Source organism: Anomaloglossus baeobatrachus, chromosome 2 (assembly GCF_048569485.1).
Source record: "Anomaloglossus baeobatrachus isolate aAnoBae1 chromosome 2, aAnoBae1.hap1, whole genome shotgun sequence".
NCBI classification, from domain to species: Eukaryota; Metazoa; Chordata; class Amphibia; order Anura; family Aromobatidae; genus Anomaloglossus; species Anomaloglossus baeobatrachus.
In genome coordinates, this window is record NC_134354.1 from 391,363,140 (window position 1) to 391,379,328 (window position 16,189).

General features: G+C 44.8%; 1 protein-coding gene across 1 annotated transcript in view; it reads left to right on the top strand.

Annotated features, from left to right (window-relative positions):
• LOC142291494 (uncharacterized) overlaps window positions 1-16,189 on the top strand; it is a 216,824-nt gene that overhangs the window by 190,460 nt on the left and 10,175 nt on the right. The window contains exons 7-8 of the mRNA XM_075336057.1: window positions 39-171; window positions 1,981-2,069. Coding sequence (XP_075192172.1) covers window positions 39-171; window positions 1,981-2,069 — 222 coding nt within the window. The remainder of the gene's footprint in view (window positions 1-38; window positions 172-1,980; window positions 2,070-16,189) is intronic.

Below are 16,189 nucleotides of genomic sequence, written 5' to 3' on the forward strand. Positions count from 1 at the left end.
TTACAAATGATAAGAACAATTTTTCCTTCTTATTCCAGATGGTACAACACAACAGTTCCTTTTACGAGTCTATGTGTGATCCACATTGTATCCACCACATGTGTAATAATTCAGTACAAGTGGGATGCACCATACGCTGCTGCAATTCATCAGCATGCACAACTAACAACGGTATGAAGGCAACTCTAGAAAAATATATAATAAATGTATAACCACATCTAAGTAAAACAGCAGACCTAGGCTTAACAATAGAACTACTGGACTTGTGACACCTATATAGAAATACATGGTGCAAAGTAGTCAAAATGACTACCTCAGTAGTTCTAGTGTTTAAGCACCACGCCAGAATTTATTTTCTCAATGCTGGCGTGGTGCTTTATAACCAAGTCCAACAAACAAGAATGCGGTTCTGCACTACCTTGCTGAGCTCCTTGCGGTGCCAGGGAGGCGTGTGCTGGTCGATTCCTTCCGTTATGTGGGTCTCCGGTACACGTGGAAAGAAGGCAGATGACGTTTACAAGCATCCATAGGAGTAGAAAGTCCACGGCACATCCAGTAAGTTTCCCATAAGTACTTTATTTTGGTGGAATCGTTGAAGTACCAAGAGGTACAAAACGGCCGTCGTCCTATAGAGACCTGCACCCGGTTCTTTGCCCGCTCTTTTAATGCACAAATGGAAATAAAATAAAGCACTTTTGGGAAACTTACTGGATGTGCCGTGGACTTTCTACTCCGATGGATGCTTTATAACCAAGTACCCTGTCTTTGGTCTGGTGTCTTTACCTTTTTTCGATATCACTCCGGTCCTGCGGCGTCATCTCGTGACTGTAACTTATCAGAGAAATATACTTTTTTACTCCACTTATGAGCCATTTTGTCTTCTGCTGCCAACTTACTGAACTGACCACCGCCCTCTGAAAAAATACTCAAATGCATCTTGGTCAAAACAAGATGGACTACCAACACAGTGAAGTGTCAGGTTACAAAGCCTATTAGTATTAAACCCTATTGAGGCAGGAGAGTGGAGCAGAGTGAGAAACAAGAGGATTGTACTAAACTTATTAAGTTAGCTTATACCAGAGCTGGATTCACAGCTACAGTGCTCAGTATTGCTTTATGATATCTTCTATGCTGCTGCTTCTGAGTTTGTCCTTAACTAACAACATGCAGAAATCCCTCTGTTTTCAAATATTGTGTATGAGAGCTATCATAGCAGCTAGCCTAGAGCCACTAGCTCAGAGACAACTGCAAATTACAGATACAGGACAGACTGAAATGGGAAAACTGGTGAACAATGCAGAATACAAGTAATATAATATCCAGACAAATTGTTATTATTAATTTACAAACATATGACAACTTATTCAATTTCACTTTAAAGAAGACTTGTCAATGTCTATTTTAGTAACTACTGGTCATCCGTCTTGAAAAATAAATTCTTGAGCATCTTTTCTATATCTCTGTGTTGTGCTGTTCCTTAGTTATTACTCCTAGAACTGTGTCATTAACTTGGGCTCTTTACAGTTAACACCCCGACATTGTCCAATCAGAGTTGGAAGACTGTATAGTCACACACTTTGTTGACAAGAGGACTGGTAACACCTAATTATCAATTTATTGATAAATATACAGCATAAACAATAGAGGAAAAGCACTGCAAAAATGCTTATTGGTTATAGGCAATAATAGTCTATAGAGACATGCAATGGAAAGACCTACATTATTGTAAATAGCATACGGCCATCCTAGTGACTTCAATTCATATACTGAGAGCTATATGTACTGTTAGGTTCAGTGCGAGGTAGGTTTTGCCGATACTGCCCCTTACATTTCAGGGCAGCCACTCATTGAAATCCAATAATCGTGTTTTGATAAAACAACTGGTACCTTTAGGGGAAAGAGGACACTAAAATAGAGATGAACGTATTGTAAATGATTAATTTTGTGATATTACCTATTATTAATCTTATTGCTCCCTAGATAACAGCACAGCCCCAAGTACACAAGTGATGAGTACAGCGACTTCTACCACAGCGAGCACTACAAAAACAACAACACTTATATATAGTGTAAGTATTAAGAGTTACTAATATTAAGAAAATATTCTTCTTCCTTGGGACATCACAAAATATACAGTACCGACCAAACGTTTAGACACACCTTCTCATTCAAAGAGTTTTCTTTATTTTCATGAATCTGAAAATTGTAGATTCACATTGAAAGCATCAAAACTATGAATAAACACATGTGGAATGAAATACTTAACAAAAAAGTGTGAAACAACTGAAAATAAGTATTATATTCTAGGTTCTTCAAAGTAGCCACCTTTTGCTTTGATTACTGCTTTGCACACTCTTGGCATTCTCTTGATGAGCTTCAAGAGGTAGTTACCGGAAATGGTTTTCACTTCACAGGTGTGCCCTGTCAGGTTTAATAAGTGGGATTTCTTGCCTTATAAATGGGGTTGGGACCATCAGTTGTGTTGTGCAGAAGTCTGGTGGATACACAGCTGATAGTTCTACTGAATAGACTGTTAGAATTTGTATTACAGCAAGAAAAAAGCAGCTAAGTAAAGAAAAACAAGTGGCCATCATTACTTTAAGAAATGAAGGTCAGTCAGTCCAAAAAATTGGTAAAACTTTGAAAGTGTCCCCAAGTGCAGTGGCAAAAACCATCAAACGCTACAAAGAACCTGGCTCACATGAGGACCGCTCCAGGAAAGGAAGACCCAGAGTCACTCACCTCTGGTGCGGAGGATAAGTTTATCTGAGTCACCAGCCTCAGAAATCGCAGGTTAACAGCAGCTCAGATTAGAGACCCGGTCAATGCCACACAGAGTTCTAGCAGCATCTCTATAACAACTGTTAAGAGGAGACTTTGTGCAGCAGGCCTTCATGGTAAAGTAGCTGCTAGAAAACCACTGCTAAGGACAAGCAACAAGCAGAAGAGACTTGTTTGGGCTAAAGAACACAAGGAATGGACATTAGACCAGTGGAAATCTGTGCTTTGGTCTGATGAGTCCAAATTTGAGATCTTTGGATCCAACCACCGTGTCTTTGTGCGACGCAGAAAAGGTGAACGGATGGACTCTACTTGCCTGGTTCCCACCGTGAAGCATGGAGGAGGAGGTGTGATGGTGTGGGGGTGCTTTGCTGGTGACATTGTTGGGGATTTATTCAAAATTGAAGGCATACAGAACCAGCATGGCTACCACAGCATCTTGCAAAGGCATGCTATTCCATCCGATTTGCGTTTAGTTGGACCACGATTTATTTTTCAACAGGACAATGACCCCAAACACACTTCCAGGTTGTGTAAGGGCTATTTGACTAAGAAATAGAGTGATGGGATGCTACGCCAGATGACCTGGCCTCCACAGTCACCAGACTTGAACCCAATTGAGATGGTTTGGGGTGAGCTGGACCGCAAAGTGAAGGCAAAAGGGCCAATAAGTGCAAACTGCTAAGCATCTCTGGGAACTCCTTCAAGACTGTTGGAAGACCATTTTCGGTGACTACCTCTTGAAGCTCATCAAGAGAATGCCAAGAGTGTGCAAAGCAGTAATCAAAGCAAAAGGTGGCTACTTTTAAGAACCTAGAATATAGGACATATTTTCAGTTGTTTCACACTTTTTTGTTAAGTATTTCATTCCACATGTGGTAATTCATAGTTTTGATGCCTTCACTATCAATCAACAATTTTCAGAGTCATGAAAATAAAGAAAACTCTTTGAATGAGAAGGTCTGTCAAAACGTTTGGTCTGCACTGTATATCATCTTGCTAGCAAAAGTTTTAAAAGGGTTGTCTCAACTTCTTAATGACATAAAACTAGAAAGAGCTTATAGAAGTAAGAACGGTGGTTACTGGCGACCTCTGCAGTCTATCAGCGGTGGCTGGCTTTCTATTCAAGCAGAGTGCATTTACAAACTCTACTATACAGCTTGCAAGCAGAGCTCTGAAGATGGCTAGATCTGGCCAGCATCATTCTCCCTGTGCTCTTCTGATGCTGAACAAGCAAAATTGTCTGGGCTAACAGCATTGGAGACAAAGACCATGTGACCATGGTGCTGGTCTGAACAGTCAATCTTCACAAGTGAACCTTGGCAGTCCAAGAGGCAGTTGTCACGCTAGGTACGGTGAAGTACCAAGCGAACGGTGAAAGGGAAGGGAAACCCTGTGTCTAGGGAAGGGGGAGATGGTGACCCCAGGACCAAGCCTACTGCTGCACCCTGGGTTCTGTCATCACCCTAAATAGGTTCCGCACCTATACGCCAAGCTGGATACCTGATGCTAGGCTGACACTGATCTGGGCCCTAGCTAGAGAGTGGATGGGATGAGCTATTCGTCAACCTCAATAGGTGGTAAAGGACACACAGGGATATTAAACAAGGGAAAACCACAAACAACTCATCTCTAGTTGTCTCAGGGAGAGAAGCTGCAACAACCACAAAGATTCTCTGAAGCATGGAAGGTGCCTGCTTGCACTGAAGACTTGATAAAGATGTATCAAATATCACCAGCACCAAGAAATAGGAAGTGAAGGATTATATAAACAAGGTAAACAACTGACAGGCTGAACAACGCCCCAGGGTCCTAAAAGGAAAAGGATGAAAACCAAACAGGAATTATAGAAGGTAAGGGAGCAGTTTGTGTAGCCAAACACTGTGACCTTCTATAGCCGGACACCACACACAGGACTGTCCGTCACCTGTGACATACCTGTGACAGCATCGAAATGGTGCACTCCTGAGTAAAGAAAATTAGAACAACCCTTTAACCCCTTTTCCACATGATGAACCAGTATCTAATACTTCGCAGGTAATTAGTACAAATGGAAGTACCAGTACACTATGGTGATTATGCGGGCACAGAACCAGTACATGCAAAATCGCCACTGGGAGCTCAGCTTAGCTGATAGCTGAGGTCCTGCTGTAACAGCCAGGGCCATAAGTAGGATTAACCCTGGCTGTTTAACCCTCTAATCGCTGCAATAAATAGCGATTGTGGTATTTAGAGGGCTAAGAGAAGGAGGGGACTGCTGCTCTCACACCATTGGCACCCCAACAATGCAATTGTGGGGATCTGATGGTTGTCATGGCAGCTGTAGGTCAATATATAATAATTTATCAGCTTGCATCAGCCTGTAGCCTCTTCTGGCTGTGAACAAGGTCATCATGTGGCCAAAATGTTGGCCTTTTGCACCCAGACTCTTTTACTCATGTTAATAAACATATAATCATTTTCATCTTGAATTGGAGTGCCTGGTTTTATCTCTTGTCTGTATATTACAATATAAGCAAGCAACTAAAAAGCATTTTTTCATTGTCAAAATGACAGCTATAATACATTGCAATGCATGCAAAATGTATTGAATTAAGGCAGTGAGGAGACAAAAGTTAAATCACCTATAAAGGGATTAAAGTAAAAAATCAAATAAAAAAAACCTAAAAGATTGTAAAAAAAATATTACGCTAATAAGTAAGCAAATACAGTTAGGTCCAGAAATATTTGGACAGTGACACAAGTTTTGTTATTTTAGCTGTTTACAAAAACATGTTCAGAAATACAATTATATATATAATATGGGGTGAAAGTGCACACTCCCAGCTGCAATATGAGAGTTTTCACATCCAAATCGGAGAAAGGGTTTAGGAATCATAGCTCTGTAATGCATAGCCTCCTCTTTTTCAAGGGACCAAAAGTAATTGGACAAGGGACTCTAAGGGCTGCAATTAACTCTGAAGGCGTCTCCCTCGTTAACCTGTAATCAATGAAGTAGTTAAAAGGTCTGGGGTTGATTACATGTGTGTGGTTTTGCATTTGGAAGCTGTTGCTGTGACCAGACAACATGCGGTCTAAGGAACTCTCAATTGAGGTGAAGCAGAACATCCTGAGGCTGAAAAAAAAGAAAAAATCCATCAGAGAGATAGCAGACATGCTTGGAGTAGCAAAATCAACAGTCAGGTACATTCTGAGAAAAAAGGAATTGACTGGTGAGCTTGGGAACTCAAAAAGGCCTGGGCGTCCACGGATGACAACAGTGGTGGATGATTGCCGCATACTTTCTTTGGTGAAGAAGAACCCATTCACAACATCAACTGAAGTCCAGAACACTCTCAGTGAAGTAGGTGTATCTGTCTCTAAGTCAACAGTAAAGAAAAGACTCCATGAAAATAAATACAAAGGGTTCACATCTAGATGCAAACCATTCATCAATTCCAAAAATAGACAGGCCAGAGTTAAATTTGCTGAAAAACACCTCATGAAGCCAGCTCAGTTCTGGAAAAGTATTCTATGGACAGATGAGACAAAGATCAACCTGTACCAGAATGATGGGAAGAAAAAAGTTTGGAGAAGAAAGGGAACGGCACATGATCCAAGGCACACCACATCCTCTGTAAAATATGGTGGAGGCAACGTGATGGCATGGGCATGCATGGCTTTCAATGGCACTGGGTCACTTGTGTTTATTGATGACATAACAGCAGACAAAAGTAGCCGGATGAATTTTGAAGTGTACCGGGATATACTTTCAGCCCAGATTCAGCCAAATGCCGCAAAGTTGATCGGATGGCGCTTCATAGTACAGATGGACAATGACCCCAAGCATACAGCCAAAGCTAAACAGGAGTTCATGAGTGCAAAAAAGTGGAACCTTCTGCAATGGCCAAGTCAATCACCAGATCTTAACCCAATTGAGCATGCATTTCACTTGCTCAAATCCAGACTTAAGACGGAAAGACCCACAAACAAGCAAGACCTGAAGGCTGCGGCTGTAAAGGCCTGGCAAAGCATTAAGAAGGAGGAAACCCAGCGTTTGGTGATGTCCATGGGTTCCAGACTTAACCCCTTAACGACCTTGGACGTACTGAGTACGTCATGGTGACATGGTGCTAAACGACCCATGACGTACTCAGTACGTCCTGGCGAAATCGCGGTCCCGGAGCCCCGGGGAGTGAAATTTATTTACTTAAACGGTGGATTCGGGAAGGAGGGGACCTCTGCCTGACGTCAGGAGGGGTGGTGCCTCCTCCCCGAACCTACAGAGGCTGTGATTGGCTGACGAACGCCGCTCAGCCAATTACAGCCACTGTAATGTTCCAGCCATTGAAAATGGCTGGAACATTGAAATCCAGCCCTGATCAGTGCTGCTGTAGCACTGGCCATTGGCTGGAGATGGGTGATCGATGCTTCACCCGCCCCCAGCTCTGATTGGAGAGACCGGTCTTGTGACCGCTCTCTCCAATCAATGTGGATCTGCGGCCTGTGATTGTCCCTAGAAGCCGAGGAGAGCGGTAAGTTGTTGTCCCCGCCGCCCGCCCCTGTCCCCGATCGCCCCGCCGCTCGCCCCTGTCCCCGATCGCCCCGCCGCTGCTCCCGCTTCACCGCTGTCCCCGCCGCTGCTCCCGCTTCACCGCCGCTGTCTCCGATCGCCCCGCCGCTGCTCCCGCTTCACCGCCGCTGTCTCCGATTGCCCCGCCGCTGCTGCCGCTTCACCGCTGTCCCCGCCGCCATGCTCCCGATGCACCGCTGTCCCCGCCGCCATGCTCCCGCTGCACCGCCGTCCCCGCCGCCGCACCCGATCCACCGCCGTCCCCGCCGCCATGCTCCCGCTGCACCACTGTTTCCGCCGCCATGCTCCCGCTCCACCGCTGTCCCCGCCGCCGCTCCCGATCCACCACCGTCCCCGCCGCCATGCTCCCGCTGTCTCCGCCGCCATGCTCCCGCTGCACCGCTGTCCCCGCCGCCGCTCCCGATCAACCGCCGTCCCCGCCGCCATGCTCCCGCTGCACCGCTGTCTCCGCCGCCATGCTCCCGCTGCACCGCTGTCCCCGCCGCCGCTCCCGATCCACCGCCGTCCCCGCCGCTATGCTCCCGCTGCACCGCTGTCTCCGCCGCCATGCTCCCGCTCCACCGCTGTCCCCGCCGCCGCTCCCGATCCACCGCCGTCCCCGCCGCCATGCTCCCGCTCCACCGCTGTCCCCGCCGCCGCTCCCGATCCACCGCCGTCCCCGCCGCCGCTCCCGATCCACCGCCGTCCCCGCCGCCATGCTCCCGCTGCACCGCCGTCCCCGCCGCCATGCTCCCGCTGCACCGCTGTCTCCGCCGCCATGCTCCCGCTGCACCGCTGTCCCCGCCGCCGCTCCCGATCCACCGCCGTCCCCGCCGCCATGCTCCCGCTGCACCGCTGTCTCCGCCACCATGCTCCCGCTGCACCGCTGTCCCCGCCGCCGCTCCCGATCCACCGCTGTCTCCGCCGCCATGCTCCCGCTGCACCGCTGTCCCCGCCGCCGCTCCCGATCCACCGCCGTCCCCGCCGCCATGCTCCCGCTGCACCGCTGTCTCCGCCGCCATGCTCCCGCTCCACCGCTGTCCCCGCCGCCGCTCCCGATCCACCGCCGTCCCCGCCGCCATGCTCCCGCTCCACCGCTGTCCCCGCCGCCGCTCCCGATCCACCGCCGTCCCCGCCGCCGCTCCCGATCCACCGCCGTCCCCGCCGCCATGCTCGCCACTGTCCCCGCCGCCGTCGCACCCACCTTTTTCAGCCGCTGCTGCCCCCGATCGGCGGCGGCCGCCGCCTCCGTCATCGGCTGCCCCTTCTCCATCGCCACACCACCTATCCCTCCATGTGCTGCAAGCCACCCTCCCCCCACGTGGGGGGAGGGTGGCTGGCTTGCAGCACATGTGGGGGGAGGGTGGCTGGCTTGCAGCACATGTGGGGGGAGGGTGGCTGGCTTGCAGCACATGTGGGGGGAGGGTGGCTGGCTTGCAGCACATGTGGGGGGAGGGTGGCTGGCTTGCAGCACATGTGCTGCAAGCCACCCTCCCCCTACATGTGCTGCAAGCCAGCCATCCTCCCCCTACATGTGCTGCAAGCCCCCCTCCCTCCCCCTACATGTGCTGCAAGCCCCCCAACCTCCCCCTACATGTGCTGCAAGCCCCCCTCCCTTCCCCTACATGTGCTGCAAGCCCCCCTCCCTTCCCCTACATGTGCTGCAAGCCCCCCTCCCTTCCCCTACATGTGCTGCAAGCCCCCCTCCCTTCCCCTACATGTGTTGCAAGCCCCCCTCCCTCCCCCTACATGTGCTGCAAGCCCCCGTCCCTCCCCCTACATGTGCTGCAAGCCCCCCTCCCTTCCCCTACATGTGCCATCTCTCTCACGCATCAGACTCTGCCCCCCTCCCCGATCTGCTGCCTGCTCTCTCCCATTTTCCATCTACTGCCCCCTCTCACCCTCCTCGATCTGTTGCCTCCTTCATCTGCTGCCTCTTCTGTCTGCTGTGATCCTGCTGCCTAGATCCATCCTGTAAGGTAGGTATCCCCATCTCACCCCCCCCATCCTCTGCCGCTCCTCCATCCGCTGCGCCATTTCCCATCATCCATCCGCTGCGCCCTTTCCCATCCTCTGCCGCTCCTCCATCCGCTGCGCCCTTTCCCATCTTCCATCCGCTGCGCCCTTTCTCATCTGCCGCCCCGCCCTCTCGCATCGCATTATCCAGCGCAGTTGCTCGCTTCCAGACTGCAGTGGATGATGCGATGCGAGACTCGTGCATTGCTCTCATGTTTGGCACTGGTCTTAGTGGCAGGCGCTCTTTTTTTTTTTTTTTTACTGATGTCTGTATTTTTTATTTCGCCAAACTAATTTTTTTTGTATGGGGGGGGTCTAGTTTCCAAAATGGGATCACATGTGGGGGAGCTCCATTGTTTAGGCACCTCAGGGGGGTCTCCAAATGAAACATGGCGTCTGCTAATAATTCCAATCAATTTTACTGTGAAATGGCGCTCCTTCTCTTCTGAGCCCCGCCGTACGCCCAAACAATTGATTTCCACCACATATGGGGTATCTGCGTACTCAGGAGAAAATGCACAATACATTTTATGGTGCATTTTTTCCTGATACCCTTGTGATAAAAAAAGCTACCTGGTTGAAGCAACAGTTTTGTGGTAAAAATTTTTTTTTTTCTTTTCACGGCTCAACGTTCTAAACTTCTGTGAAGCCCCCAGGGGTTCAAAGTGCACATCAAACATCTAGAAAAAATATTTGAGGGCTCTAGTTTCCAAAATGGGGTCATTTGTGGGGGAGCTCCATTGTTTAGGCACCTCAGGGGGTCTTCAAACCCGATATGGCGTCCGCTAATGAGTGCAGCTAATTTTGCACTCAAAAATTCAAATGGCGCTCCTTGCCTTCCGAGTCCTGCCGTGTGCCCAAACATTTGATTTCCACCACATATGGGGTATCTGCGTACTCAGGAGAAAATGCACGATACATTTTATGATGCATTTTTCCTGATACCCTTGTGAAAATACTAATTTTTATGGCTAAAGTAACATTTTTGTGTTAAAAAAGTAAAATTTTCATTTTTTCGTCTACATTGCTTTGGTTGCTGTGAAGCTCCTAAAGGGTTAATAAACTTCTTGGATGTGGTTTTGAGCAGAGTGAGGGGTGCAGATTTTAGAATTGGGTCACTTTTGGGTATTTTCTGTCGCCTAGGTTTCTCAAATCACTCCAAATGTGATGTGGTACCTAAACAATTTTTTTTTGTAAATTTTGTTGGAAAAATGAGAAATTGGTGATGAACTTTGAACCCTTCTAACTTCCTAACGGAAATTTTTTTTTTTTCAAAAATTGCGCTGGTGTAAAGTAGACATGTGGGAAATGTTATTTAGTAACTTTTTTGTGTGACATATCTCTCAGATTTATGGGCATAAAATTTCAAATTTTGAAAATTGCAAAATTTTCAACATTTTCGCTAAATTTCCGAAATTTTCACAAATAAACGCAAAACATATCGGCCTAAATTTACCACTGACATGAAGTACAATATGTCATGAAAAAACAATCTCAGAATCGCCAGGATCCGTTGAAGTGTTCCAGAGTTATAACCTGTCAAAGTGACACTGGTCAAAATTGCAAAAAATGGCCGGGTCTTTAAGGTGAAAACAGGCTGGGGGCTGAAGGGGTTAAGGCAGTGATTGCCTCCAAAGGATTCGCAACAAAGATATTGAAAATAAAAATATTTTGTTTGGGTTTGGTTTATTTGTCCAATTACTTTTGACCTCCTAAAATGTGGAGTGTTTGTAAAGAAATGTGTACAATTCCTACAATTTCTATCAGTTATTTTTGTTCAAACCTTCAAATTAAACGTTACAATCTGCACTTGAATTCTGTTGTCGAGATTTCATTTCAAATCCAATGTGGTGGCATGCAGAGCCCAACTCGCGAAAATTGTGTCACTGTCCAAATATTTCTGGACCTAACTGTATATGTAAAAACAAGACTAAACCAAAAAGGTACATATTTGGTATCACTACGTTTTTAACAACTTGATCCATTAAGGTGTCACACTATTTAACCCCTACAGTGAAAAAAAAGTGGCAAAAACTATGTTATGGGGTTTGTTTTTTTATCATAAAAACATAGCCGAACGCGAAGGTATCCCTGAAAACATCATCTTATCCCGTGCAAAAAAAGCCCCCATTCAGCTCCATTAGCAGAAAAAATAACAAAAAAAGTCATAGCTTTCAGAAATACAGAAAAGCAAAAACATTTTTTTCTATAAAATAATTTTCTGTAAAAGTAGCAAAATAATCATACTAACCCAAAGAATAAAGCTGCCTTATCATTTTTACAACATAGTGAACAGTGTAAAAAATACCTATTGAGCCAGAGTCATCACTAAACCTGTAATTTTCAAAATGTGCACTTTAGGGGGGTTTCTGCTTTCTTGGCACTCAGGGGCTCTACAAATAGAGTCTGCAAACATTTCTGTGAAAATCTGCCCAAAAAGTGAAATAGCAGTTCTTCCTTTCCATGTCATGTGGCTAAAGCAGTACTGTATAGACACATCTGGAGTATTGCCACACTCAATAGAACAAATATGGGGCTACTTTTACCTATTTTCCTCTGGGGCTAAAACAAAATTATTCTTTCTTCACAGCCCAATAGTATAACATTTTGTGAAAACATGTGTTGTCAATATGCTCATTGCATCACTAGATAAATTTATTGAGGGGTGTAGTTTACAAAATGGGGTCACTTATGGGGGTTCTGCTGTTCTAGCACTTCATGGGCTATGCCAATGTGATATGGCACCTGCAAACCATTCCAGTAAGATCTGCACTCTATTATGGCACTCTGTTCCTTCAGAAGCTTTGCACTGTGCCTGAAAGTAGTTTCCTAAAGTCAACTGGCGCTCCTTCCGTTCTGAACCCTTTTGTATGGCCAGACAGTAGTTTCTGACCACATATGGGGTATCAGCATACTCAGGGGAAATGGAAGAAAATATTGTGCCTTCCATTTTCTCTTGTTAGCTCTGTAAAAATTAAATATTTTTTGTAAAGAAAATATTTTGTTGAAAAAACCCACAATATTTCATTTTCACGGCTCAATATTATAAAATTCCTTCATTTGTGTAGTTTCTAAAAGGGGGGCAATTGTGGGTCGTATCTGCTGATTTGTTACTTCAGGGGTTCTTCAAATGTGACATGACATCTGCAACTTATTCCAACCAAATTTGCACTGCAAAAATCGAACAGCACTGCCACCCTACTGAGCCCTGCTCTATACCCAAACTATATATCCCGATCCCATATTAGGTTTCTTCTCACTCTGGAGAAATTGCACAAGAAATAATGGGGGTCTATTTTCCTGTTTCACCTGTGAAAATTAGAAATTTAAGGCAAAGGAAAATATTTATGGGAAAAACATAATTTTTCATTTTCACAGGTCAACGTTATAAATTTATACTAATCAACTGATGGTTTAAAATGCTCTCTACATCACAAATAAGTTCCTTAAGGGGTACAGTTCACAAAATGGCTTCCCTTGTGGGGAGTTTCTGGGGTTTTTTTTGGCCAACTCGATCATTAATGAAACATTATCTTGGCCAAAATGGTGGATGGTCAGTAGACCTCACTGTCTATGTGAAGGTATTAATAATAGAAATCTTTCATGACCTTTTATCATATATAGGCTGGGTCTGTCTAGACAGGTTTGACAAAATATGGAGCGTGTGGTGTGCCTCTTATTCCACAGCTGTAATTCAGAAGGCAAACACTGCTAATAGTAGCTTTGGCCTTGTTTCTATATCAGTTACAGAACCTAACCTACCATGTGTTTTCTTCTCAGCTCCCAACTTTTGCATATTTACAAAACCATTGACATCCTTGAACTTTTTCCAGAAAATAAAGCATTTCTCCCAGAAAATTATTGAAATTACATGTTTTGTCATACACATTTATTTTCTTTGTGTACAGTTAGGTCCAGAAATATTTGGACAGTGACACAAGTTTTGTTATTTTAGCTGTTTACAAAAACATGTTCAGAAATACAATTATATATATAATATGGGGTGAAAGTGCACACTCCCAGCTGCAATATGAGAGTTTTCACATCCAAATCAGAGAAAGGGTTTAGGAATCATAGCTCTGTAATGCATAGCCTGCTCTTTTTAAAGGGACCAAAAGTAATTGGACAAGGGACTCTAAGGGCTGCAATTACCTCTGAAGGTGTCTTCCTTGTTAACCTGTAATCAATGAAGTAGTTAAAAGGTCTGGGGTTGATTACAGGTGTGTGGTTTTGCATTTGGAAGCTGTTGCTGTGACCAGACAACATGCGGTCTAAGGAACTCTCAATTGAGGTGAAGCAGAACATCCTGAGGCTGAAAAAAAAGAAAAAATCCATCAGAGAGATAGCAGACATGCTTGAAGTAGCAACATCAACAGTCGGGTACATTCTGAGAAAAAAGGAATTGACTGGTGAGCTTGGGAACTCAAAAAGGCCTGGGCGTCCACGGATGACAACAGTGGTGGATGATCGCCGCATACTTTCTTTGGTGAAGAAGAACCCGTTCACAACATCAACTGAAGTCCAGAACACTCTCAGTGAAGTAGGTGTATCTGTCTCTAAGTCAACAGTAAAGAGAAGACTCCATGAAAGTAAATACAAAGGGTTCACATATAGATGCAAACCATTCATCAATTCCAAAAATAGACAGGCCAGAGTTAAATTTGCTGAAAAACACCTCATGAAGCCAGCTCAGTTCTGGAAAAGTATTCTATGGACAGATGAGACAAAGATCAACCTGTACCAGAATGATGGGAAGAAAAAAGTTTGGAGAAGAAAGGGAACAGCACATGATCCAAGGCACACCACCTCCTCTGTAAAACATGGTGGAGGCAACGTGATGGCATGGGCATGCATGGCTTTCAATGGCACTGGGTCACTTGTGTTTATTGATGACATAACAGCAGGCAAGAGTAGCCGGATGAATTCTGAAGTGTACCGGGATATACTTTCCGCCCAGATTCAGCCAAATGCCGCAAAGTTGATCGGACGGCGCTTCATAGTACAGATGGACAATGACCCCAAGCATACAGCCAAAGCTACCCAGGAGTTCATGAGTGAAAAAAAGTGGAACATTCTGCAATGGCCAAGTCAATCACCAGATCTTAACCCAATTGAGCATGCATTTCACTTGCTCAAATCCAGACTTAAGACGGAAAGACCCACAAACAAGCAAGACCTGAAGGCTGCGGCTGTAAAGGCCTGGCAAAGCATTAAGAAGGAGGAAACCCAGCGTTTGGTGATGTCCATAGGTTCCAGACTTAAGGCAGTGATTGCCTCCAAAGGATTCGCAACAAAATATTGAAAATAAAAATATTTTGTTTGGGTTTGGTTTATTTGTCCAAATACTTTTGACCTCCTAAAATGTGGAGTGTTTGTAAAGAAATGTGTACAATTCCTACAATTTCTATCAGATATTTTTGTTCAAACCTTCAAATTAAACGTTACAATCTGCACTTGAATTCTGTTGCAGAGGTTTTGTTTCAAATCCAATGTGGTGGCATGCAGAGCCCAACTCGCGAAAATTGTGTCACTGTCCAAATATTTCTGGACCTAACTGTATATTGGAACAACATGAAAAAAACCAGCAAATTAGATATAACTTCCCACAAAACCCCAAAAATAGACTGGACAAATTATTGTCACTTTTCCAAAATTGGGGATGAACAACTTTTGTTTCAAGCATGTCATGCTCATTTAAACTCACTTGAGGCAAGTAACAGGTGTGGGTAATATGAAAACCACACCAGAAGCCAGATAAAAAGGGGAGAAGTTGCCTCAATTTTTGCATTGTGTGTTTGTGTTCTACACTAAGCATGGAGAACAGAAAAAGGAGAAGAGAACTATCTGAGGATTTGAGAACATTTTAGAAAAATATCAACAATCTCAAGGTTACAAGTGAATCTACAGATATCTTAACGTTCCTTTGTACATGGTATGCTACATAATCAAAAAGTTTACAACCCGTGGCACTGCAGCTAATCTCCCTGGATGTGGATGGCAGAGAAAATATTTTTTTAACGGTTGCAATGCAAGATAGTGCAAATGGTGGATAAGTAGCCCCAATCAGGTTCCAAAGAAATTGAAGTTGTCCTGCAGGCTCAGGGTGCAACAGTGTCTGTGAGAACTATCCATCAACATTTGAATTAAATGAAATGCTAAGGTAGGCGATTCACGAGGACCCCAGTGCTGACACAGAGATATAAAGAAGCTAGACTACAGTTTGCCAAAATGTATGCGAGTAAGCCAAAATACTTCTGGGAAAGCATCTTGTGGACAGATGAGACCAAGATCGAGTATTTTGGTAAAGCGCATCATTCTAATGTTTACTGAAAACAGAATGATGCCTACAAAGAAAAGAATACAAGACTTACAGTCAAACATGGTGGGGATTCAAATATGTTTTGAAGCCTCTGGCACTCTGTGCCATGGCTGTGTGCAAGGCATCATGAAATCTGAAGAATACCAAAGGATTTTGGGTTCGCAATGTACTGCCGAGTGTCAGAAAGCTGGGTTTGCAACCTAGGTCTTCCAGCAAGACAATGATTCCAAACATACTTTAAGAAGCCCCCAGAAATGTATGGAAACAAAGAGTTGGAGAGTTCTGAAATGGCCAGTAATGAGTCTGGATCTAAATTCCATTGAACACTTGTGGAGAGATCTTAAAATTGTTGTTGAGAGAAGGCGCCCGTCTAATATAAGAGACCTGAAGCAGTTTACAAAAGAACAGTGATCTAAAATTCCAGATGAGAGGTGTAAGAAGCTTGATGGTTATAGGAAGCCATTGTTTGCAATTATTTATTCCAAAGGGTGTGCAACCAAATATTAAGTTGAGGGTGCAAA